This window comes from Musca vetustissima, unplaced genomic scaffold, assembly GCF_032173495.1.
Source record: "Musca vetustissima isolate MV318-11 ecotype Yass unplaced genomic scaffold, APGP_CSIRO_Mvet_v1 utg6274, whole genome shotgun sequence".
Classification (NCBI taxonomy): domain Eukaryota; kingdom Metazoa; phylum Arthropoda; class Insecta; order Diptera; family Muscidae; genus Musca; species Musca vetustissima.
In genome coordinates, this window is record NW_026873949.1 from 45,636 (window position 1) to 73,276 (window position 27,641).

A 27,641-nucleotide genomic window follows, 5' to 3' on the forward strand; every position below is an offset into this window, starting at 1 on the left:
AGCCAACTTAACAGAGCAGGCCTGAATACTCGTATGTGTTTCCCCCTTTTCTTCCAGGGTCAGATATAAAATTTGATATTTATTGGGGAATTCTTCCCGCAATGCCTTTCTGTAATCCGAATATCAGAAGTATTGGCTTTTCGACAATTGTTGAAAGTTGGAACTTTCACAATGAGGTGGGGATTCAAAATAGCTAAAATCGATAGAGACCCTCATATGGAAGCTATGACATGATAAATTTCTTCGAGAAGAAAACGAAATTGGAAGACGGCGCTAGACGATTTTATATGATTCTATATGAGGTCTATTCCAATAGCAATTGAATAGCAATTTTTGGTCTGTTCCCTTACTGCAAGAATCTACTAGTTTTTACTATTTTTGTCGATATCATGAAGGAAAATTTGTTATCGTAGTAAAAAGTAGTAGAATCTTGCAGTACGGGAACAGACCATTTTTTTTGCAAAATTTCAAAACTCTATCTGTAAAATCAGCACCTATAAATTTACCCTACCCTAGGATAGATATAAAAATTGAGGTGTTGCCTTTAACCTTAACATTTCCCTAATTGTAAAAATCCGCCCCTATGTCTGTAAAAACCGCACCTATAAATTTCTCCTACCCTAGCTTAGATATAAAAATTGAGGTGTTGCCTTGATACTTAACATTCAAGCAACTACTACTACCAAAAATGACAACACTGTCGTCTTTTCTGTTGAATTTGACATTTAACAATTTAACCGGCATTGTTGTTGTTTCTTCTCATCGAAAGCGTCTTCACGTGCGGCAGTTCTCAGATTTTTGCATTTTTCTTATTTTGCAAAATCGAATACAAAATATTAAATAATTACATCTATTGTTTATATCTATCTGCCGAATAAAGCCAGGACAACATCGGCAAAATGCCTTACATTTGTTTACTACAAGAGGGTAATCCCAATCTGCCGCGTTTCATCGAAAAGGCTCAGCAGAATAATTTCACTGTGGTAGCGGCACCACTCAACTGCACCGAATTGCCGCTAGAATTTGAAAATGAACCTCTCAACGAGAAACACACCCAAAATACAACTGCCGATCTGCTACTTACGGCCGAGCAATGGAATACCCGAGTCATAAGTATTGTATCGGAGACCATTGATTGTGATTCGCCCAATGAGATAGTGAGGAAGAATTCCGAGGAAGTATTGAAACGTGATATCTCGTGGGCGGAACATCTGCAATACGGTGGCTATACCATGATGAAGCTGAAGGGGCCCAACAATTTGAATTTGGCACGTGTTTTGACAAATAAAATAAAGGGTATGGAGAAATTGAAGATTTCGTTTAAATTTGTTTATATTATATATTTTTTATGTGCTTTCAGGTATTCTCTTAATACAAGTTCCTTTGTATAAATCCGCGGCAGCTCAGGCAACATGGCGCAGAGACATCAGCGAAGATGAATCCCTACAATTAGCAGAATGTGGAGATGATTCATGGAATTGGTGGAATCGTTTTCGTTGGGCTGCCGATTTTAATAATAAACTAAGATTAGTATTGGAACTAAACGAGGGAGAACAGCCATCGTTGGATGTAATTTTACGTTGGCTTGGTGAACCATTGGAGGCTGTAATTATACCCTCTTCGATGTTCATTAGAAATCGTCACAATTTCCCGGTATTACCCAAAACATGGCAAGAAGTATTGAAAATGTTCGTTAAGGCTCATGTTAATATGATTGTATCGACTGATTGTTCTGATAATAGTTTGAAACTGTATTCCGACTATTTGAATAATTTCCGTGAAATGCACAAGGATAGTCATATTTTACAAAGGTAAGAGCAGAAGAGGGTTTGATATACATTCTTGATTTTATTAATTTATTTTTTATTTTTCGATAGTTTTGAAGATGTTTTGGAAATCCCCTTGCAACCATTGTATGATAATTTGGATTGTTATACATATGAAATATTTGAAAAGGATCCGGTAAAATATAAGCTGTATCAGAATGCCATTGAAGCTGCTCTGAAGGATCGTGTTCAAGAAGATGAAATCGAAGAGAAATTGGTAAGAGTTGGGTATATTAAAATTATCAAGTTTTAGAGAAGAAGAAGAATATTTGAGATGGAAAAACTCCTATTCCTAATAAATCTTCGATCGGATATATATGTACATACTTGAGACTTTTTGAAGGCCTCCATAATATATTAGGGAGAGTAAAAATAAGAATGACAAAATAGTTTCATAACTATTTTGTCATTCTTATTTTAAATTTAAATTTTTAGTCCATAATAATGATTTTGGGAGCTGGTCGTGGTCCACTGGCCAGAGCTGCACTAAATGCAGCCGAGAGAACTGGACGCAAAGTGCGCGTTTACATTATTGAGAAGAATCCAAATGCCATTAGGACGCTTACAGCAATTGCCAAAAAATTGTGGCATAATAAAGGTAAGGCTTTCAATAAATATTTAAAGTCTTAAGCTCTATTAAATTTGTTTCATTTTTGTAAACAATTTATTTCCCCCCACATTTCAGATGTCCACATCTTCTCTAAAGATATGCGTGAATTTTCACCACCCGAACCGGCTGATATTTTGGTCTCTGAACTGTTGGGTTCATTTGGTGATAATGAATTATCACCCGAGTGTTTAGATTGTGCCCAGAAACTCTTAAAACCCGACGGCATTAGTATCCCGTATAAATCGGTATCATTTATTAATCCCGTTATGTCTTCCAAGCTATATAATGCTGTACGTAATGTTGGTCGCATGGAACCATTTAGTCGTGAAAAAATGTCTTCCTACTATAATCATGCTGAAAATGGTTTTGTAGTATTGCTGAAAAATGTTTACAATATCGATTATCCGAAGGCATTATTTGAATTTGTCCATCCAAATCCGGATAAACGTAAAGATAATACCCGTTATAAGATTTTACAATTTGAAGTGCAATTGGATTGTGTCCTGACCGGTATTGCGGGTTACTTTGAATGTTGGCTATATGGTGATATATTGATGAGCATCAATCCGCCCACTCACACGCCGGGAATGCCGTCATGGTTCCCAATGTATTTTCCGTTTACGGTAAGTGAAATTAAAAGCTTTTATAAACATTTTTTGATATAAAAAATAATATAATTTTTATATAATTATTTTTTAATTTTAATTATGAAAACTGATTTGCCCATACCACCATTTTTATTTTTTTATTCTCCTTCCAGGAGCCCATGAATGTGAAAAAGGGCCAAACTTTGGAAATCCACTTTTGGCGTTGTGTTTCCAAACAAAAAATCTGGTATGAATGGTGTTTGGCCTCACCACATACCACACATGTTCATAACTTGGGTGGTCGTTCCTGTCCCATTTATTGCACGTAAATGCGACACCAAACACAACTTCCATTTAGAATTTATATTTGTTTATAGTTGAAGCTTTATAGTTTGTATAGGAGATTATATATTCGTATGACCGATGATTATTTTTTTACACCGTATGTTTAACTTGACCATTTTCTTTTATTTTTCCTTTACAATTGATTTCAATTATGGAATACCTCATTATAACTATACAGATGACCATAGCTTCCATTTCCAAGATAACTTTGTTTATAGGAAACAAGGCAGTTTTCTCATCCTTATTCCCTATAAATTTAGTATACTTTAAAATAAGTTTTGCACAATTTGTTGACTATAAATGGTGTATAATTATTATTTTTTATTTTGAGCAATTTTTTTGTTATCTTCATTTATTCTAAGGCTCGCTCTTTATATATTTTGTTAATCAAATTCCCATTGCCTTTATGGGAAAATTAGTTGGACCACAACTAAATACCATGGCATGTTTATTTATAATGTCTAGAGTTAGCAATTTATAGTTGACAAGTATAGAAGTTAAGTTAAAATATATTTACTTGAAGGTCTCAAGTAATGACAATAAATAAATATAGTTAATGACACCAAAAAATATAACAAACAAATCGCCAAATGAAGTTGAATTTATTAAAAAGAGATTCCGTTATTGATTTATGTTTTTTTATTTAAAATTCAATTTTCAAGAAATCAGTGGAATAGAGAATAATATGATGTTTTTTAACAGATATCTATAAATTATACTCCCTGGTACTACATATATTTATACAGAGGTAAATTTGTATCTATATACGAATCCGAAATATCTAATGGGATTTACAAAAAATTTTTTGTAATGAGCATGATTACCAATCCAAATTATTGAATTGTATTAAAAAAACGTTACGTTAAAAATCTCGTCCAGAGACATTCAACATTGTATCTATTGGGTTTTTTTCTGGTTAAGGTCCGGAGATAATTTGATATGAATGCGTACGTTTTTATTTACTTCAAATGTTATATACATTTATTTTTTGATCCAGATGATTGTCCGATTTATCCATAAGATGACAAGAAGGGACTTACCATGCTCTTACCCATGTTGTTATCGTAACTAAAAGTGACCGGTGTAAAGGATTTGAGAGGGGTTTGAAAGTTATACCCTGTCAGACAGACCTGTTGATCTAGATGTTCACGCTTTTACCTTTGAACCTCTCTCTGGATCATGAACAACTATTCTGACATACTTTGGTGGAGTAGACGATGAATCTTCCAGTGCGTCAACCCAACAAGATGCTGTCGATGCAACATCTGCATGGATGGATCATGAATAACTCTTCTGACATACTTGGGCGGAGGAGACGAAGAACCTTCCTGTATGTTAACCCAACAATATGCTGTCGATGCAATATCTGCATGGATGTTACCAAAACAGCCATCCGAACAACCATTCAAACCGCTTTATGGATAGGGATCCACCACCCAGGCATGTCAGGAGGAATCATGAAGATCTTTTGTACCACTCGATCTGGAGAGAGAGAGGTCTAGAGGTAAAAAAGAGAGCCTCTGGATCAAATAGGCCTTTTGATCCAAGCAAGATTGTATTGTATTCACACTGATGCAGATGAGGATACATTTCGAGAAAGCAGTGTGAATACAGTTCGAGGAAAACTCACGTAACCGATATCAGGAGCAGAAAAGCAGCTGCTATCGATACAAACCAAAGTGGTTTTAGCACAATTGAGATCTGGATGGTGTAGCCGTATTGTGCACAAATGGTGGTTAAAATCTGTTCGGCATATGGTCCATATGACACCTCTTCAACTGCCCTGCTAAACCTATGGACACAACCTTTAAAGGTCGCATCCTTTAGAAAATATGAGGAGTTTTTCCTCATAATAAATCTCCCATTGGGAGTATGTTGATTTAATATCGCTCATATACCACTGACCGGTCTGTTTGCTTTATATGTGGGATCAGTTCACAAAGAATTCATTGTCAGCTGCCAGAAAAATTGATTGCTCCGATAACTTGTAAATGCTATCAAAATGTACACCCAATATTTTGGTGCCTTAGATCCAATATAAATTCAATGGGCTGCAAAATCTAATTTAAACTTCAAAACTTTACCTGTCTAAACAGGATCTTCTTCTACAGATCCTTTTCAAAATGAAAACGAATAAATTCATCAATTATTTCGACTCTTTATGACATCCATCACGATGAAAAATAAAGAAGTATTACTTACCATCATGAATGCCCACGGCGAGTGCATTGTACGAAAAATATTCGAACGAAAAAGTTACGCTGCAAGCGTTGCAGATTCGATCTTTCGCGAGCATTCATTGCTGAACATTCTCGCAAATGTTCGCATTGTACAAAAAATTCACTAAAGATAAAGTTTCGCTTCAAGCGTCGTCGATCTTTCGTGAGCATTCGTTGCTGAAGAGCATTCATTTGAAAAACTCAAAAACGAATGTTCGTGAATGCTCGCGAGCCCTTTTAAAAACAACAACAAACAAAAATATCATAAAACGAATACATGTGTGTGTAGCAGTGTTGAGCATGTGTGGAATAAAAAACACATGCCCAATAACTATTGAGTTCACGAACGTTTGTTGTTATTCTTGTTGCTCTTTTGATCATTCGCGAATTTTCGTTTTCATTCGTGAGCGATCATCAAACAATACGAACGATCGTTTTTTTCTGTTTTGAATTAGTAATGCTGTAAAATTAAGCAGTTGTTATTTTTTTGTTGTTTTAGAATTTCATATGGATGCTGTTTTGTGTACATTTTTTTTGGGTTGAATTATTGTGGGAATAAATGATCTATATATATTTTTTTTTTTGTATTGAAGAATTATTTGCATTATATATAATTTTGTTATAAGTATTGCTGCTTAATTTAGCACGGAATTGTATTTGCACATATTATTAAATAAATAAGATTTTTTGTTTATATAGCACTATTATTATTTATTTTTTTATTATTGATTATTGTAATTGGTAAATATTCACAAATAAAGCGAATACTGCTGGGTGAGAGTTAAGGTTTATGATTTAGTTTTCATTTTTTGGATTTGTTTGTGTGTTTTTCTTCTAGTTTTTCAATTACACATTTCATTGTTCATTTTGAATACCGTGTTGTTTTTTTCTTAATATCAAAACTAAATCTTTACCAAAAAATTATGCACTGATGAAAACACATTTATTTATATTTTTATATATATATAAAAAAAATGCACATGAAAAGCAAATTAGTTTTAAAGCTTACTTAATATATCTATTTCAATATATTTTTTTGTTTATTTAAATTGTAATTTTGAATTTTCTTTTTTCATTTTTATTTGTTTATTTTTTATTATAAAACTTGTAGTTTTTTGTTTTTCAAATATGATACATATTTCAGTTATCGAATATGTTTTCGTTTATTTATACATATATATTTCTCTTTTTTATGTAAAATGTATTTTTTTTTTTAATTTTGTATATATTCATTTTTCTTTTTTATATTTCATTTAAATTAATGAATAAAATTCATCTACAATTGTATTTTGTTATAAGTAGAAAGTAATTTTTTCCCTCTAAAAATTTTGAAAATATTCGTATTTATGATTAAGTCAGGTTGAATGGATTAGAAAGTGAATTTATTCTCCCATAAAAACATGTTGTTGTTGGATCAGGCCTATTGCTTTTACACAATGGGCTAATGTGACATACGTTGGCCGAGTAAGGCTCGGGTTGTTTCGGATCGCAGACCCCTCTGTCGTGGAAACGATAAGGAGGATACTATCACATGCATGCCGCGCTAGTTACTTATAAAAACATCATTTAATACAACGTCAATGCCTAGAATCAATTGTAAATGACTTTTTTAACAGGCAAGGTGTTGTAGGTGGTAGAGAAGCTGCCATACTGCGATCCACTGAAACTTATTCCCTGCTTGATGATTCGATAAAAACAAGTACTGTAGTGTGGTGATTTTTATTGTAGCGGTTTTCAAAAATATTGAAATATTTTACGAATTTCGTTACTTGCTGCGATAAAGAGATTATATCTAGTTGATGACGACGATTTAAAAGGGAACTCTTGCTCTTCTCAAACTTTTGATGCGTTTCTTTTGAAAAGTTTCCTCGGTTTCAAATGTAAACTCTGCATCCATAATAACATTTTAATTAAGCATAGAAAATCCCTTTCTTATAAACTGACGTTGTACTGCTTTCATCGATAACTTTATATCCTATGGACGTCTCTTCTGCTGTATAACGGAGCATATTTAGTTAGATTTTAATGATTAATATCCCTTCTCACTGCACTTCATGTAATTTAATTTGAGTTGGAAGTAATTTCGATTAAAAATTAATATCTAAACAAAGTCAATCAAGCCTACCGCAGACTACAAATTCTAACTTATTCCTTCGAAAGAAATCGGATATTTACAGGTTTGGTCTGATTGATTATTGTGATAATCCTAAAAGATGGCCTTGGCCGATTTGGTGTTGATAACCACCTTGTCCAAGCAATTTAAAAGCAGCGACAACTTTTATTGGAGTATGAATTGCTGTGGATCTATTTGGAACGATGAGGTCGTTTTAATAGGGTTTAATACATACATATACGCATCTTTATTGAGACGAACGTTTTGTATAAATGTATAAAAATAAATAAATATTGAAGAGTATATTTAATCGATCTCTTAAATTTATTTTTTTTAATTCGTCCATTCTCATTTTCTTCTAACTATAACGACATAATTATTTATTTTTTTAAAAATCATTTAGCTTTCGCATCGCACTTGCTTTCGCAACGCAATACAGAGTAACCCCCCTGAATTCACTGAACCAATTTTATTTTATTTATTTTTTTTCATTCAGACCCGTCACTTAATATGGGTTAATAAAAGTGTCATTTCTGAAGTGTTGCTGGACTGTGGTTTAGGAAATGTAACACGCATGCTGCTTCCGACACATCCAATCCAGTTTAAATGTCAGAGTGATATTTCTTTTTGTATCCCCAGAAGGAAAAATTTCCTAAAATCGCATATTGTAATAATTGAAGTCCGAATTTTTCAGGGTGCGCAAAATAATCGCTCGCGAATGATTGAATATACGATTTTTTTGTTTGGGCTCATTTTGCGAATGAATTTATCGTCATAAATTCTTTACCAAACGAGTGAGAGCATAAAACAACGATCGTTCGTGATTGAAATTCTTTCTGACATTCGCTCACGAATATTCGCGAATATTCAAAACTGCAACAAGAATAACAACAAAGTTCGTGAACTCTATAATTGATGGAGATGTGTTTTGCTATTCCATATATCGCTCATTTGCTGTAAGAGAAGCATAACTCAAAAAAACACGATTTTCGAGTTAATGGTGCACGATTGTTCGCTCTCTTACACACTCTAATTGACAAGCTGAATAAATATAATGTGTGAGTAAATTGAAAATATAAAACGCATTTTCTTCAAAATCGCTTTTTTGGGTTATGCCTGTCTTGCAGCTAATGAGCGATATGTCCCATACTTCCTGTTACACACACATTCATTCGCCAACATTTGTTGAGTTTTTCAAATGAATGCTCTTCACAACGAATGCTCGCGAAAGACGACGCATGCAGCGAAGTTTTATCGTTCCTAAATTTTTCGTACAATGCGACAGTTTGACGGATTTTCTACCAAAATGGACGATAATATTCGCTTCTTACAGGGCCATGTGCCATTCATACATTGTTACTTTAACATTTGCGCTAAATTGAAAACAATCGAATTCTTGCCGTGAGCATTCGTGAAAAAGAACGTATTTATTAATCGTTCACCGCACCCTGGAATTTTTCCTTTTGGGGTATTCATACACTCACAACGATTTTTCCTCCCCATTAGGACGGACATCAATTTTGTCTCACAGTGTAAGCATTCGCATAGATTACGATCTTAATATGAAAATGATGGAAGTTGAAAAGTTTCTTAGAAATCACCTGACCTTGAGAGGCTCCATGTGTTACTATGTCTTCCAGTTTGTTTTTGAATTCCACGAACATTGGCCGAAGGTGTATGCCCTCGAGCAGCTTGTCATGGTTGATGTTATCGAAGGCCTTCTAAAGGTCAAGAGCCACCATAACTATTCCGTTGGATGGTCGTTTCTTGTTTAGCATAACAAATGGAGTGAAAATGGCGTACAATCTACTGTACAACTTACGGAATCCATGTTGATTGATCTACCGAGCTACTGCTTTTCATCGATGGGAGGGGAGTAGCGCCTTAATTGTCATTGTTTTATTCATCTTTAGCTTATATTAAGAAATCTGACCTAAAATAGCTTACTGTAATCCCAAGAATATTTTTTTGTTTTATTACAAAAAAGCTTTCAAAACAGAAAGAAACGATAGAATAGAATATGTTTCATCTCTTTTGATGTGCAAGAAAGTAAATATTAAAAAAGATAACATAAAAGGAAGCACATAAGAAAAAAATAAATCCATACATATATCAAAGAAACATAAACATCGAACATAAAAGCTGATACACAAACCAACAAACGAAATTGGGAAAAATCGGTTCAGATTAAGATATAGCTCCCATATATATTTTCGTCCGATTTTATGTAAATAGTGCACCAAAGTCTCTATATATCCTTCGATTTGCACGAAATAGCGTACTGAATTGATACTAGAATGATGAATGCAAAGTTTCGTGACAATCGGTTCAGATTGAGATATAGCTCCTATATATATTTTCGTCCGATTTAAGGTAATTGGTGCACCAAAGACCCTATATATCTTTCGATTAGCACGAAATTTGGCATAGCGTACTGAATTGCGTCTATAATAATGTGTGCAAAGTTTCGTTCCCTGGAAATCGGTCCAGATTTAGATATAGCTCCCATATATATTTTCGTCCGATTTAAGGTAAATGGTGCGCCAAAGTCCCTAAATATCTTTCGATCTGCATGAAATTTGGCACAGCGTAATTAATTAGGGGTAGAATGATGTGTGTTAAGTTTCCTGAAAATCGGTTTAGATTTAGATATAGCTCCCATATATATTTTCGTCCGATTTTATGTAAATGGTGCACCAAAGTCTCTATATATCCTTCGATTTGCACGAAATAGCGTACTGAATTGATACTAGAATGATATATGCAAAGTTTCGTGACAATCGGTTCAGATTGAGATATAGCTCCCATATATATTTTCGTCCGATTTAATGTAAATGGTGTACCAATGTCCCTATATATCTTTCGATTTGCACGAAATTTGGCATAGCGTACTGAATTGCGTCTATAATAATGTGTGCAAAGTTTCGTGAAAATCGGTTCAGATTAAGATATAGCTCCCATATATATTTTCGTCCGATTTAAGGTAAATGGTGCACCAAAGACCCTATATATCTTTCGGTTTTCACGAAATTTGGCATAGCGTACTGAATCAAACCTAGAACGATGTGTGTAAAAGTTCTTGAAAATCGGTTCAGATTAAGATATAGCTCCCATATATATTTTCATCGGTTTTATGTAATTGGTGCACCAAAGTCCCACATATCTTTCGATTTGCACGAATTTTGGTATACGGTACTGAATTAAGTCTAGAATGATGTTGCTAAGCTTCGTGAATATTTGAATTGCAAACATTTTTCATTTGTTTATTTTTCATGTTTTTTTTATTCTTCTTCTTTTGTATTTTCATAATCAAATTTCTTTGAAACCACAACCTTTTTTGTTTGTTTTTGATTTTAAAAAAGATAAAAATAATAATTAAATACTTAAAGGAATATGATAAAAAAAAATTATTAAAGAAAAATATAATAATAATTATAATTATCACAATATAATAAAAATATTTATAATAGTTGTTGTAAAAATTACAGTTTAAATCATTTTACGAACAGCACTTTCTTGAGGCATTTGTGTGGGATTAGCGGCGGCACCGCCACCACGAATGGCAATTGCACCCTGACCAGCACGAATGGGTTTAGCAATTTGCGCCTGGGGACCACGTTGTCCTAAATGTTTCTGTCGCACAGCCTCCTTGATGCGATCCACCTCGTATTGATAGCGTTTACGGTCACGCTTAGCACCCTCTTTGGCTTCTATCAGCGCTGTCTCCAAGGCCTTGACACGCTCCATGGTGGTGCGCAAACGTGTCTCCAATTTGAGCAATTCACAGCGTAGATCGCCATTTTCACGCACCAATTGTTTGTGCACTTCGGTGAGTTGGTCCAGATTTTTTTCGAGGAAGGAGATTGTCTGTTTTTGGGCCAATGAGCCACCGTCTTCTTCGCTGTCCTCGTTTAGAACGGTTTTCTTGATGTAGGGAAAGGTAAGCGTAGAGAAAGGTAAACGAAAACACAAAGAACATAAAATTAGTAGCGATTTTTTTTTAATTTAGAAATCTTGTGCATAGTTTTAGTTTTTTTTTAAATAAAGGACTTTCAAGACGTTTCCAAAATATCTTCTTAAGGCAGAATATCGTCAGGATTTCTATAGAAATAAAAGCTCTTCTAGAAACTAAAGAAATCGGGAGTATTTCTGTAGAAATACGACCATAGCTATTCTAGAGAAAGAAAATATATCTTCTAAAAACAGAAAGCCTTAAATAAATATAGCAGAATAACTATAAGAGGTAATTTTGAGAGAACAGAAATTTATGGGTTCTTATAAAGACAGAAGACCCCCAGGAGGAAGACATTCAAAAACTTTACTAGAGACAGAACACTTTCAAGTGGTTTTTGTTGAAAATAATACCTTTAGGTGGTCTTCTAGAAAGGGAACAATTTTCAGAGACAAAAGGTCTAAAAAGGCCTCAAAAGACAAGTATTATAGAGACAGAAGTCCTTCAAGGGGTCTTCTAAAGACGAAAAACCTACAAAAGGGGTTTAGTGAAAAAAAGAAATTCAAGAGAGATTCAACAGAAAGAATAACAGAGACAAAAAATCTTCAAGAACCGTTCTAGAGGCACAGACGACTTTGAAGAAGTCTCCTATAGAAAAAAATATAGTTTAGAGTTCTTCATTACAAATAATATCTTCAGGAGGCCTTTTAGAGAGAAAAGACCGTCAAGAGCTCCTCTAGAAAAGAAAACCTTCAAAAGACCCCGATTCGACAGAGGTCTTCTAAAGACATAAAAGGTCTTCTAGAGACAAGGGAACTTGAAGAGAGTTTCAATAGGAATAAGACCTTGAAGAGGTCTTCCAGAGACAAAAAAATCTTCTAGAACCATACTAGACGCAGAGGACCTTGAAGATGTCTACTATAGACAATACATTCCAGACATCTTCTAGAAACCTTCAACAGGTCTTTTAGAAAGAGAATACGTTCAAGAGGTCTTCTAGAGACAGTAGACCATCAAGAGATACGAGGTCTTTAAGAATAGCTATATATTTTCAAGATATCTACTAGAACTTCATGAGATCTTCTTGACACGAAAATCCTGCAAAAGGGATTATATAGATAAAGGATCTTTAGATGTTATCTGTAGACATCATACCTTCAAAAATTATTCTTCATTTGATAGGAGAGCCACAAAAGGGCTTCTTGAGACAGAAGACCTTCAAGTGCTCTTCTTGAGACAGAACTCTTCTTGTGAGAGAAGACTTTTAAGAAGTCTTCTATAGACCATCAACACTTCTCTTGAGAACTCCTTCAAAGGGTCTTCTATGGAGATAAGACCTTTAAAAGAACCTCCCCTTCAAATGATCTTCACTTCAAAGTAACATCCCTTTAAAAATATATTCATTAAACTAAGGCCTTCTTCTATAAAAAGAAGACATATAGAAAGAAGACATTCAGGAGGTCTTTTATAGAGAGATTACCTTCAAAAAGTATCCTACGGGCAATCAAAAGCTATTTTTTCCGAATCTATAGAGCGAAGAAGGCCTTCTTCTGTAAACAGAAGAACTTCAGGATATCTTTTATGGAGAGATTACATTCAAAAAAGCTTTTTTTGTCGATTTCTATAGAGCGAAGAGCTTCTACAGGTCTTCTGCAAATAAAAAATCTTCCGCTCGAACGTCTACTCACCTGTAAATTTTGAACAAACAATTTCCGCAAATTATGCAATGTCTGCAATTCCTTAGCCACTTTATCTTCCAAACCCTTGAGATCATTACGAGCCTGTTCACGCCTCTCGTTGGTGAGTATGATTTCTTGTAATTTATTTGATTTCTCAGCCTCTTCTTGTTTCAATTTCTCGTAATCGGCAGCCATTTGTTGATGGGCGAGGATTAGCTTCTGATGCAAATCCTTCATTTCTGCCATTTCGTGTTGCTTGGCAATGATTTCATCGCGCAATTCGGACACCTCTTTGGTATGCGCTTCACGCAACTCATCTATGCGCTTCACACAACTCATCCAACTCATCTGCAATTCCTCACCAACTGTATCTTCCAAACCCTTGAGATCTTTACGAGCCTGTTCACGTCTCTCGTTGGTGGGTATGATTTCTTGTATTTTATTTGATTTCTCAGCCTCTTCCTGCTTCCATTTCTCGTAATCGGCAGCCATTTGTTGATGGGCGAGGATTAGCTTCTGATGCAAATCCTTCATTTCTTCCATTTCATGTTGCTTGGCAATGATTTCATCGCGCAATTCGGACACCTGTTTGGTATGCGCTTCACGCAACTCATCCATTTGTGAATCGAACATGGCGCGTAATTCTTCGGCCTTTTGCTTTTCTTCGGCATTGACAGCGGACACATGTTTAGCGGCCTTAAGTTTAGCGCATTCTTCACGCAACGAATCGATTTGTTCCTCCAGTGAACGTTTCTTATTTTCAGCTTCACGCATTGATTGCTGGAGCAAGGATTTCATGTTAGCCTCATGCTGGGAAATAATCAGACGATATTCACCCAAATCTCTTTCGTATTCGGAGAGTTTCTTATTGGAATCGATTTTTTGTGTTTCCAAGTTGGTACAGCGTTGAACTATATTCTTGGCTTCTGTTTTCATTTTGCTTATGTACAGGCGGGCCATGGTCAAATCTTCTTCCACGTTGCCGATGTCGCCGGCACTGGCACTGGGTATGCTGTTCATTTTCATGTCGATTGGGGAATCGGCTAAGGATAGGGCTTGGCCAACTTCGGCCAAATCGCGTAACAGATTGGACAACTTTTCATTGATGCGTTTCTTTTGATGTGAGGACATGTCAAGGAATTTTTGCAATTCTGTGGTAGTGGTGTTGAGCAAGGCCTGCTTCTGTTGCAACTCTTCATTAAAGCTGTCCATGTCCTTGTTCTTGGTGTTGATTTCTTGAGATTTTTGGTCGTAGTTAAAAGCCAATTTTACCAAGGCTTGTAGGACTTCGTTCACATTTTTCTTGGCCGATTCGTTCTCCTGTTGAGTGCGAGCCATTTCGGACTGCAAGGCTTCGTATTCTCGACGGGCACTGGCAATGAGTTTCTCTTGCTCCACGATTTGTTCCTTAAGATTTTTAACATATTGACTTTGTTCGTCCTTCTCGTCCAATTTTTGATACAGGCGCTCGCGTTCAGCCTCCAAACGAGCACGTTCATCACTGCTGATGGAGCCCAACATGAGACCGGCAGCTGGTGTGGCGGGCATGGGTCCGGCAGCCACGGCCTCCAATTCCAGATTGCGTGTGCTAGCCTCCATAAGTTTTTGATTTTCCAAGTTCTCTTGTTTGACGTTAATCAATAATACTGAATGGGAACGGGATGAATGTTCGTTCATGTCTGTGGGAATAAAGAAGAGAATAACGACATGTTAGAGGTATTTTGAAAATAGTTTTTTGAGGATTTTCAAACTTACTGGTTACGGCAATGTGACGATTCGATTTGCCCTCCTCAATGACTTCGAACACATCTTCTTCTTCATGCACGCTCAAATTGATCTTCGACAAAAAAAAAAAAAAATAAACTTTTAGAGTCAAAAGACTAAAGGCATTCCAAATATCCTTTACAGACATAAGACCTTCAGAAGTTCGTCTTTATAGACCGAAGGTTTTATATATACAAAACTATCAGAAGTTCGCATTATCGTAGACGTGAAGATTTTCTATTTATAGACAGAAGACCTTCAAAAGGCCTTCATTTTGACATAACCTCCTCTACAGACATAAAGCCTTGCGATGTTCGTTCTATAGTAGACATTTTATGGTCTTCTGTCTATGGACATAAGACCTGCAGAAGTTCTTTTATATAGACAAACAGTTGTATATAGATAGAACCTTCAGAAGGGTCATAATTTGTACAGAAGAGCTTCAAAGGGTCTATAGGAAATCTTCTAAAAACCGTCTGTCTATATATGGAACTTTTAGAAGATCGTAGGTTTCTATACAATTCTCTTTAAAGATATTCTGTCTTTCGGAAGGTTTTCTATATCTAAAAAGACAATTTGCAAGAGATATTTTGTATTTTTAAGGTCTCTTGGTTTTCAAAGAAATTAGGAATACAATCGCATTTCTTTGTCGGCTGTCCTCTGATATTCAAACTATTTTCCGTGCAATGAAAAAAAACAATCTCGTGCAGTCCATCTTTCCTTTTACATACTCATACATTCTCCTGTATAATTAATACAGGTCACATATACGTATGCTAAATAGAATTAAAGATGTATGTAATTTCATTTAGCAAGGTCATTAGGAAAAGGTGTACCTATAGCTAGCCGGCAGCATTTCTTTTCTTACATTTCCATTTTATTCCGTACTTACTTTACAATTCCTAACACTATCGGAACGGAATGGAGTAAGGATTAAAATAGTGAGTACTTGGTTATGTTTGGAATAGATATTTAAGTTTATTCCATCATCGACAAGAAAAAATGTCTACGGTGAGTAACAATGTCCATCGTCAATCATATCAAACTGTTTGAGACCAAACCCCGGTCTTTTGAAACGTTGGCTAAACCCCATTGGTGATATATGATAAAGAGAATAAAGAATTATAATTAAATTTCTATGTGAGAATTATGAAAATATCCGCCACTAGGTCCACAGCCACACTGTTTGTCACGTGAATCGGCTGAAATGAGACGGAGGACGTATTCCGACAACCTATTATATTGTAACATTTGATAAGATGAAAAGTTGGAATAAGGTTCTTAAGTCGCTAATCGAAAGCACATAGGACGGAGACAAAAGTGACCTTGTATCTCATAAAGTAATAGGCCTGCCAGTGGTAAGCTAATGGTCGCTAGATTGATTACCAAATGTAAATAACGAAAGCAAACTGAAGATGGATCCCGAAGGAGCATTTTGAAAAGCTTCAGGTATCCAATAGTGGCGGCGAAGAAGATACCCCAGAACCAATAAGAAATGATATAGAGTGTATACATACCACCTAGCCAAGATGAGGTCAGAGTAGCAATTAATCGGCTGATGAATAACAAATACACAAGTGTTTTTATAACAACTAGGAATGTATCCGGCTAGGTCTGAGTCATTTTTGTTTCATTCGGCCGGTTCGGCCGGTCCGAACTTTCGATACCCTCCACCATAGATATATTGACAGGTACTAGAAATGAAAATATAGGGAATATACCAAAAAGTGGACCTATATCGACATTTCTAAAAACGGATTATTTAAACCATAGGTGAAATGAATACAAAAGAGTCTTAGAACCAAACTGAAAACGCGGAACAAATCAGATAACTATTTTAATATAAACAAGTGAAAAAGCGGTAAGTTCGGCCGGGCCGAACTTTGGATACTCTCCACCATAGTTATATTGACAGGTACTATAAATGAAAATATAGGAAACATACCAAAAAGTGGACCTATACCGACATTTCTAAAAACGGATTATGTAAACCATAATAAAAATTTTCGAAATTTTTAAAGGATAATTATACCCTCAGCCTTATGGCTAATGAGGTTGTATACACTTTAACACGATGAAAATGTGCCTAATCGAAATATTGGTTCTAGACCCCATGTCTCTTTGGACCAAATCCGTTTCAGAAAATTTAGATTTTATCCGAACTTTGCCCATCTTATTATTTCTTCCAAGCTTAGTTCAAATTCGAAGATGGGGAATATCGGTCCAATCCTTCTGGAACCTCCAATCAGGGGCTAGGTCTAAATGCGGCTATAGTTCACTACCGAACCTTACGTTCTAATTTTTTATCTCTCTATCCTCCGCAGTTGTAATGATTACAAAATGGTCTTAGAACCAAACCCAAAACGCGCAACAAATCAGATAACTATTTTAATATAAAAAAGGGGGTTATATGGGGACTACCCCAAAAAGGGGGTGAATATTAATAATTTTTGGTAGGGAGATTTGTTACCATATACGACTACAAAATACCAAATTGCAGCAAATTCGGTTGAAAAACGCGCTCAAGAACCCCAAAATACCGAAAATTTGGGGGTACCCTTATATGGGGGCTATCCGAAAATATGGACCTATATTCATAATATTTTGTGGAGAGATTTGGAAACTATTAAGAACTCAATGTACCAAATTTCAGCGTATTCGGTAGAAAAACGAGCTCAAGAACCCCAAAATACTGACAATTGGGGGGTACCCGTATATGGGGGATATACGAAAAAATGGACCTATATTTATAATTTTTTGTGGAGAGATTTTGTACCTATTAAGAACCCAATGTATTAAATTTCAGCGTATTCGGTTGAAAAACGCGCTCAAGAACCCCAAAATACCGAAAATTAGGGGTACCCTTAAATTACAGCCAATTCGTTGGAAAAATACGATCAAAACCCCCAAAATACTGAAAATTAGGAGGTACCGTTATATGGGGGCTACCAGAAAAAGTGGACCTATATTTATAAATTTCTGTGGAGACATTTAGTACCCAATAAGAACTCAATGTACCAATTTTCAGCGTATTCGGTTGAAAAACGAGCTCAAGAACCCCAAAATACCGAAAATTGGGAGGTACTGTTATATGGGAGCTATACCTAAACGTGGACCGATATATCCCATCTTCGAACTTGACCTGCCTGCAGACAAAAGACAACCCTATGCAAAATTTCAGCACCCTATCTCAATACCTTCAGAAGATAGCGTGATTACAACAGACGGACCGACAGACGGACATGGCTAGATCGTCTTAGAATTTTACCCTGATCAAGAATATATATACTTTATAGGGTCGGAAATGAATATTTCGATGTGTTACAAACGGAATGACAAAATTAATATACCCTCCATACTATGGTGGAGGGTATAAAAAATTGGCAATATTGCCCAAATGTGCTTGTTTTGACGTAAATGCCATAAAAAAGGCTATTTCTGATGGTGTGTGTGTGACCATGAGATGTCAACGTCCGCCGCTAGAAAATATAGCCTTAAAAGTTAGAGGATCTAAATTTCAATCACCGCTATCAGGGTGATAATTATATGACTATATGGTGACATGACTATGCTGCCGAATGTGCCACACCAAAAGCCGAAGCTACCCCAGGTAGGAGCACATTCGGCGAATTTGACTTTTTTACAAAACTGTAAGCATGTTTAACTAATACTTATTTATTATATGTTTTTTGGTACTATTTGTATACCCTACACAACTATGTTCTCAAGGTATTATAGCTTTGTGCAGCCCCAAAAGTTTGTAACGCCGCGAAATATTGGTCCTAGACCCCCTTTAAGTATACCGATCGTCATATCTCGACTAGCGTCTGTCCATTATCTATGTATATAAAAGAGTTGCGTTATAAGTGACTGACTGATCATCAACGCCCAGACAAAACGGCTAAAGCTAGAAACTTGAAATTTGGCATGTAGGTGGGGTTTGGTGAGTAGGCGTGTGATATGGCGGGGTTTTTTGGAAATTCGTACTAAAAGCTACTAAAAAGTTCGAAAAACTGTATTACGGGGGAACGGTTAGGTTTAGAACTTTGAAATTTGGTATGCAGCTTTGCTTGCGTAAGCGAAACGGCATGTGTGAAAAAATTTTGAACTTTAGTACTAGAAGGCACCAAAAAGTACTAAATATTATATTTTAATGGAACCGGTGGAGATGGATATCTGAAACATGGTATGTAGCTTAAAGTTTAAAAACAAAAACGACGTGCAAAAATATTTGTTGGAAGTTAGTACTAAAATGGTACTAAAAAGTACTAAAACTAAATTACGCCGGAACGTTTGAAAGTAGAACTCTGAAATTTGGTATGCAGCTTTGCCAATAATAATTCCAAGTTGTATGTGTGAAAAAAATTTTAGAATTTAGTACTAAGAGGTACTAAGTATTATATTTGAATGAAAATTGATATGTAACTTAAGCTATTACAAATAGAAAGTTGTGCAAAAATAACTTTTGGAAATTAGTACTAAAATGATACTGAAAAGTACTAAAACTATATTACACCGGAACGTTTGGAAGTAGAACTCTGAAATTTTGTCAAACTCTGAAATTTGTCAATGATAGGCGAAGGGGAATGTGTGAACAAATTTTGGAAATTAGTACTTGAGGTACTAATAAGAACTTAATATTATATTACAATGGAACAGGTTCGGGTTGATATCTGAAACATGGTATTTAAGCTATTCCAAATATAACGATGGGCAAAAATATTGGAAATTAGTACTAAAAATTACAATAGAACCGATAGAGATAGAAATCAGGATCTTTGTATATAGCTTTTACTATTACAAATTAGTACTAAAGTGGCAATAAAAAGTACTAAATAAAAATTACAATGGAACCGTTAGAAATGGAAATCTGAAACGTGGTACGTGTATAGCTCTAGTATGAACTAGGATGAAGCCAATCGGTAAAGATCTTCGTTATTTTTTTTAACTTAGTTTGTGGTCAAAAATTGGCGATTTTCCAAAAAAGTTCCGCCATTTTGTTAATTGTTGTGCGAAGTTAATAATCCTAGTTCATACGAGAGCCAGACATTTACTCTTTCTAACACCGTTGGAATTTACGGATTCCGATGTTCATGTGAGGAGTTATCATCATGCCCCCATCAAAAAAAGGACTTTTCTTTGATCACAAAAAACAAAAACAACAAATTTTTGTAAATTATTTTTCTTCATTTTTAAATCTTCAAATATATATGTGCAAAGTTACAAATGTTTCTAAAACTTCTACCATAACAGTACTGATATTTATTTGTAACAATGTTTCCAACCTCAGTGAAAATACTGTCCCTACTTTCGAAGTTATGAATAATGGGCGGGATCCTTATGTAGAGGATATGCGGTCATTTTTTTCCAATGAGGATTTTGTAATACGCAACGCACCAGAAATACAATTTTAATGGAAGTTTATAATTATAAAAAATGTTTCACTGTGCAAAATACTATTTTATAAATTCATACGGGTACACAAGTAGTTCACTTTCGAAAGGAACAAACAAGTTTCCAAAAACCTATTATGGTACATCGGGATGATCGAGACATTAGTTCACTTTTGAGCATCAAAGCTTCTTAAGTCAACGTTCAAAAGAAATGCTGACTAAGATCTAAAATGTTCTCAAAAAACAAAAATAATAATAATTCATTTGTATTTTGTAGCTATTGTAACTATAAAATTTAATGTGATTTTGGAAAGACCCGCTAACAAAGTAGCGGGTGTATGCTAGTATATTTATATATTAATTGGTTTCTATTTATTACAATCTATGATTGGCCATAAAATTATATTTCTACAGTCCCTACATTGATATTTTTTTGCAACTGCAAACAAAATTGCAATTATTAATAGGCATATTATAAATAAAACTATAATAGTATTATATAATGTAATATATTTGTAGCCCTTCGTATGGTTAAAAAACATGTCTTGACATCATCCCTCCTCTACATCCTTTTTACTTTACTACACAATTGTTGTGTTCTTAATGTAGATGATTCCTGTAATCAAAATTATAAAAGGCATATTATACGTGCATGTTCTGGCATTCACTTCAACGGCAGAAGTGTATCGATCACACGCCGAGGTATTCTGTTACACACTTTACACCCATTTGCGGTGTATTCTTTACAGTTACATTTTCATAGTGAGAGTCGGGTGTATTCATGTTTTTCCTTATAAAATTAAATTTTTTTTTTAAATAAAAAAGGAACATGATGATAGATTGATATGTTTTTATTGCGTATACATTGTTTAAAATCACAAAATAAACATGAAACGCCATTTGTTACGGCTGTAACGTAAAAAGAAGTTTTCCTCAGAAAATGACCAACTTCTGACTGAAGAATTATAATAAAACCCAAACTTTGCCGGTTAATTGAAACGAAATACAACTCGTCGTCGTTGTCGCTTTTGTTTGTTTTATTATCTAAATAAACGATATATTAAAATTACAAAGTAAGTCGAGATGATTACATAATCATTGTTCTTACTTAATTCTTTCTCTCTTAGCGGTTTCTCCTGGAATGACAAAAAGAAGCCACCACAAGAAGCAACAAACGATAATATCATTACAAAGTATTACTGAACACGTCTTAAAAATCGATAACAAACATGTTATACAACGTTTACACTCTTTCGATAAAATCGATTCATACAAGACAAATTGTACGTTATAAAAACAGAAATAAAAACGAATGTTAATAAATTTAAAATTAGCGAAAAGTTCTTCTAAGTTCACAACACCATTAAAAACAAATTTTAAATAGATACTAAGGTTTGTCTTGCATTTTCTTCAACTGAATTTCTAGCTTGACACAAACAGCTGATTTGAAGTAAGGCCGAAGAAGATAGGGTTACCAAATGTTCCCCTTAAATCAATCAACAAATTAATGATATTATAGAGTTTTTCATACATATATTTTATGTTGCTAATAATAAAATATTAGAAAATAATAATAAAATTATCGTTAGAATTAACAAAATTACTATATTGTATGGCAACACTACTTCTGCAAAGTACCATGTCGACGTTTATTTTTGTCGCAGTTCAAAATTTCAATTCACGTGAGAAGCAGAACAGGATGTAGCTTCTGAGTTGAAGTGTATGTGTGAAGTGAAAAGAACACGCCGTGAGTTCCAGAACATACCCGATAAATAAAACTATAAACTACTTACTATTTATATGAACTGCCAAATAAAACTAATTAGTTCCATTTTGCCTTCTGGCACTAAATTTCCAATGGTGTTTCATGATGAAATATATATATATTAACTGCCTTGACCTCTTCTCTTTTTGTATCCTTTGAAATTATGTCGGCCATTTCTTACTTAATTAAGCATTCTAGCTTACAATTACTAATTGGAATAAGGTTATAGTTGCCCTTATTGAAATCACCAACAGAACTGCAACTATCAAGCTTGGAAAATTGCAATTAATTGGCAGCTTACAGTTAATAAAGAAGCGCTGATGTGGGGGTTGTTCAGTCGCCTCTACTCGACTCGACAACTCTCAAATAACAGATGATAGGGCGGGTGACATGATTGCATTAAACAACAAAAAAAAAATAGAAATATATATATAAGCAGTTCGTCTTCAGACGGCTCACAAGAAAGACGCAATTAAAAAATATAATACGCCCACGGGCTTAAAAAAATAACATTTTACATTTACAAAATGGCGATTCGTTAAGCTTTCGCATAACTAGCACGTGTTTATCAAATTACGATATATACGAAATACTTCGTATACGGGTAACCTTGAAGCTGAACTCGTTTTTTTTTTTTCTTTAAAAGATTGTTAGACTTTGTCTACATATATATATGGTCCTATATCTCCTATACTAAATAGGAAGTGGACTAGTTGGAGGAGGAGTAAAGACGCCGATGAACCCTTTTGTATATGTGTGTGATTGACTAGTGTGTGGCAAACTCTTCAATCATTATTCCAGAAAAATGATTTTTATCTAAAAAATCACATTTTGAGTCGTAAATTCAGTTATTTTTATTTCGTCAAAATTCTTATATTTGTATACTCAAAATTATTTACTGTAAAATTTGAAAATGAATAAAATTCATCGGATTTGAAAGGGTTTCATTTTTAAAATCAAAACAATTTGTATGTTCCCCTACTGCAAGAATATACTAGATTCTACTACAGTCGTTTCAATTAAGCGACCTGAAATTCAAATAACTTTAAATCAAACACTTCAAATTATAAAACTTAAACAAAGATTATTAAATTCAACACAAAAATATATACATATATGATATGTATTTCTAAACAGTAAATATATTAGTTAAAATTATATATTTAGTCTTTTGGTTTCATTGATATATTTTTAATGTGTTTCAAACATCAATCAGAAAATGATTTTGTTTTCAATTCATAACAAAAACTGATAAATACATTTGATAAATAGAAATACGTTGTAATAAATTAAGTATTAAAACCAAAATAATAGTTTGGTTTGATTTTTTTATGTTTTCTTTGTACAGAAGTTTTTTAAAGTCTTGTAATTTATTTAAGGAGAACTTCTTCCCAATAGCTTTAAACTTGGAGTCCAGCTCCTCCATAATGTTGGTCCATATACTGAAAGTCATCCATGCTTTTGCGTTAGCAAAATATTTCATAGAAATTGGGATTGATCTTTTAAAACTGCGCAGAGATTGTCAGTGGAGTTTGTAACCAACAGAAGCGTAATTCGATTTTTGGACAGTTTTCTGTTTCAGATTTTTTAGCCAATGTTCCTGAAGGCAATGCTTTAAAAAATAAAGCTGTCTCATCAGCATTGTATATTGCATCTGCTGGGTATTCTTCAAGGTATACAAGTAAGATATTTTCCAACCAATAATTTGCTGACTCCGTATTTGCAGAACTTTTTTCACCGTGCACCTTTTTAAATTGGATATTTTCTCTCCAAATCCGCATTAAGTTTTTCGGCAAAAAACAGCCTTTTCCAGCAATAGAGGTCCAGTCAATGTTTTGATCACATTTGATTAAACCACGCAAGAAGAGCATCTTCGACTTCTTTGTTACAAATCTTTTTATAGGTTCAAAAAAAAAAAAAATTGTCTTGATGAGCCAAACTAGTAATGTTTTCCTTATCTTTTAAGATTCTGGAGAGTGTTCCTGGACTAAATTTGTATTCATCATAAATTTCCATGTTGGTAGTTCCAGATTTTAATTTCTTTATTATTCCAATTTATTCTTAAAAGTAAGGCAAATGCACTTGTTTGCTGATCCCTAAAACAAACATCAATTTAAAAAATTCACATAAATTTACATATTCAGTGTTTACCATTTTGGAAGACATTTTTTTCAAACATAAAAATAATTTTAAGTTAGTTTCTAACGGCCAATGGTTGGATATACAAAACAAACAAACAAACGAAGAGTATGAGACCGGCGTTAAAGGCGCTGAATATCAGTTCATTTTAGTGTGAAATTAGTCACCACGTAAAACTAACGTCGCAACGAATATATTTTCTCGTTTAAGCGGAGTTGATTTCAAGGAAATATGACTTTTTATGGATATGGATTTTCAAATAAACGGTGTGAAATGTGTGAAAAAATTAAGGAATTTTTAGTTTCTCAGATTTGTTTTTCAATTAACCGGAGTTTTCAATTAAACGGATGTTATCGTAGTAAAAAATAGTAGATTCTTGAAGTACGGGACAGACCATATTTTGATTTTCTTCATGCATTGTGTGTGTCACACATACATAAATAAACTTAAAAAAAATAACACATAGTATGATAAATCCTGTACGGCATGATGTATAGCAACCCTGTCGTACATTCAACTAACTTTAAACTAAATGAAAACTAACTTTTTTCAATTAGTAGTGGTTGATAAATCGACTTTTTTACATGGAATGAACTAACTATTTCAACATTGTGATGTCCTACGAAGTAGTCAATTGTCCGAATTTGCATTACTTTCAGTTAACTTTATAGTCAGTTATCCATCAGTGAAATTATAGCTAACCTTTTGCAGTTAGCTATATATTTACTTGTTTAAATATGCTTTCAGTTAATTTATTTTAAAATAACTATTTGTAAGTCAAATTGTAGTCAGGGAAAAGTTAGTTTTTTGCACGTTAGGTTAAAAAACACTATTTGTATCTTGCTGAAATGAAACGAGGTTTAAAAATTTGCATTATTATAAAACAAAAATTTATTAATATAAAAAAACGTAACAAGGATCACATCATTTATCACAAAGATTTTTATAAATATTTTGAACATTTGTGGTTTTATAATAAAAAGAAAATTAATATTAGTTTTTGGTTTTAAAAATCTTAGGAATACCAAAAAATTAGTTTGCACATTTGATGCTTTACACCTATCACCACTCTGTAGTAAAGGGTTGTATTTTAAATAAAAAATTGTCAGCATCTACATTCACAGAGCCAAGGGATCAGCAGGCATCTGATTAAATGATAAATATATATGAAAATGTGTACATGATTGTAGATTTAAATCATATATATTTTTTCAAATGAGGATTTACCTGTTAGAAAACCATAAAAATAAGGAAAGTCTTTCAGACGCTTTTCCATGAATCCCCTCTAAATTGACGTCCATACACAAATTATTTGCCATTATCCCTGTGAGGGTTTTTGGAGTAAAAATAAATCATTTAATAGAAACATAAACAAATTCAGAAATGTTATTAGGAAACTTACGTAGTCGTATTAAAAACAATGTTGTGTTCAAACAACCACATTACATTTAACCACATTATTTATTACATTTAATTATAAACTCACTGTAAAACTTTAAATAATATCACAACACTTTATTAACAAACGACTTTCAATCGACAAATTGTTGTTTACAAAATTACACTTCCAAGGCGTAAATTAAAATTGACGCCGTTTAAATTGAACGGCGTTGGTGGCCGATATTTACATATTGGTGGCCGATATTTACATATATTATTCATTTACATTTTTTTGCATTGCGTAGTAGTGGCTAACTTTAATTTTTTTTTTTTTTTTTTTTTTTTTTTTTTTGTAGTTAGCTACTCATTTGACGACAGGGAAGGTGTATTCAATAAGGTGTATGCATCAGATACAACAACAAATATTTTACAAAAACAACATTGTTGTTATAGAAATTAAATTGTCATGCTGACAAGAATTAACAAAAACAAATATTTAATTATTTTTGTCAAGAACTATTCATTGAGGAATAATTAGTGAATTTGTATATTCTTGGGTTATTGGCGGTTTTAGGTCAGTGAAAAATAAAGTTTAAGACCTGATCGCGATTAATATTAAATTTCCCACATGCAGCCCATGGCTCCTTGTGACGTTGTTTATATTGTGAATTACAATCTATTTTTCTATGGAGCCTTTCAATTTTCTTGCCTTCTGAAAGAAAATTGAAAGTCATAAATCCCCGGCCAAAGACTAAATCATGGAAATTGTGTTGACCGTATAAAATCTTTCCATAGGCGTATTTAACCTTCGCCGAGAATTGTGACAAACACCAAGGGGCCGATTCCAATATAGGCTAACATAATCTCCTCGATTTTATGAGTATCAGGAATTGATGGACAGATTTCCACACATAATATAAAATATGTGGACCATTCGGCGAACGGGGTTATAACTGAGTTAAGCCTAGGTTTCCTTTCCGTCCGCCTCATTAATGTAGTTTTCTTGAATTTTTATTATTAAAAAAGTCTCAATTTAAAGACCAATTTTGAAATCGAAATGTAATATTGAAAATGATAAAGAAAAATGTTTAAAACCATATGATTGTCACTTACACATTATTAAATACACCTTGATGTATAGTGTATGGGACCCTTTAAGGGCCCACACACCATGACATGCATGACAGCGTTTGAAGTAGTATTAGTAATTTTGTGTCACTTTGAGAATGTGTGTGTGAGAATTTCATGCAGTACGAAAATTTACAATTGCTATTGAACAACAACTAGCAAATATAAATAGAGAAATCAGGAGGGGGAAACACCAAACCATGTAATTTCTTAAATTAAAATGTTTTCCGTCCATATAGGGCGTGTGGGTGTGTGTTGTTGTGTTTGATAATTGTTGTAACTTACCCCTATAGAAAGACAATTTTTCTCAGCACTGTTGGGGAATTTCACAACAATTTTTGAGCCGGATCTTTCTTTGCGATCGTTCAATGGACGGAAACTACGCACGATTTTAGTACTATCCTCTGCTGGCATCTCACGTTCCGCAGACATTTTGTAAGAATTTTCTTGTGGCGGCGGCTGGTGGTGTGATGATGGAAAATGATTTTTTTTTTATTATTGTTGTTCAGATTTCAAGTTCAAATTCCCTTGGTTTAATTATTGCAAATGCAAAACACAATAAAATAGCTGGTAGCTATCTGTATTAGAAGGCAGTAACTTCCACTTTTTTCTTATTTCCAAAAAAATGCCTAGGGTTTTTGTTTTGTATTAACACACTTGCGGAACTAGATTTGGTGCAAAAAAAACGAAAATAATTTAAATAAAAATCAAAATATTAAAACACAATTTTTTAACTAGCTC

General features: G+C 34.0%; 2 protein-coding genes across 2 annotated transcripts; one reads left to right on the plus strand and one right to left on the minus strand.

Moving 5' to 3' along the window:
• The first annotated feature begins 891 nt into the window (after positions 1-891).
• LOC133329331 (protein arginine N-methyltransferase 5) lies at positions 892-3,352 on the plus strand. Its single transcript, XM_061537817.1, has 6 exons — positions 892-1,296; positions 1,361-1,811; positions 1,878-2,043; positions 2,262-2,424; positions 2,512-3,059; positions 3,197-3,352. Exons 1-6 carry the CDS (start codon positions 900-902, stop codon positions 3,350-3,352), a joined length of 1,881 nt encoding a protein of 626 aa, XP_061393801.1. The 5' UTR covers positions 892-899.
• Positions 3,353-11,189: 7,837 nt separating this feature from the next.
• On the minus strand, positions 11,190-27,332 carry LOC133329379 (kinesin heavy chain-like). Its single transcript, XM_061537856.1, has 5 exons — positions 27,186-27,332; positions 15,087-15,168; positions 13,917-15,010; positions 13,340-13,619; positions 11,190-11,635 (listed from the first exon to the last, which is right to left on the minus strand). Exons 1-5 carry the CDS (start codon positions 27,330-27,332, stop codon positions 11,190-11,192), a joined length of 2,049 nt encoding a protein of 682 aa, XP_061393840.1.
• Between the last annotated feature and the right edge of the window lie 309 nt (positions 27,333-27,641).

Excerpts from the sequence above, each read along its gene's own strand:
- LOC133329331 (XM_061537817.1), top strand. The coding sequence starts at position 900 with ATGCCTTACATTTGTTTACTACAAGAGGGTAATCCCAATCTGCCGCGT. Across the intron at positions 2,044-2,261 it reads ATGAAATCGAAGAGAAATTG|TCCATAATAATGATTTTGGG; the intron begins GTAAGAGTTGGG and ends TTAAATTTTTAG. Across the intron at positions 3,060-3,196 it reads CAATGTATTTTCCGTTTACG|GAGCCCATGAATGTGAAAAA; the intron begins GTAAGTGAAATT and ends TTCTCCTTCCAG.
- LOC133329379 (XM_061537856.1), bottom strand. The coding sequence starts at position 27,332 with ATGTCTGCGGAACGTGAGATGCCAGCAGAGGATAGTACTAAAATCGTG. Across the intron at positions 15,169-27,185 it reads AAAATTGTCTTTCTATAGGG|ATCAATTTGAGCGTGCATGA; the intron begins GTAAGTTACAAC and ends TTTTTGTCGAAG. Across the intron at positions 13,620-13,916 it reads GTGAAGCGCATACCAAACAG|GTGTCCGAATTGCGCGATGA; the intron begins GTGTCCGAATTG and ends CATACCAAAGAG.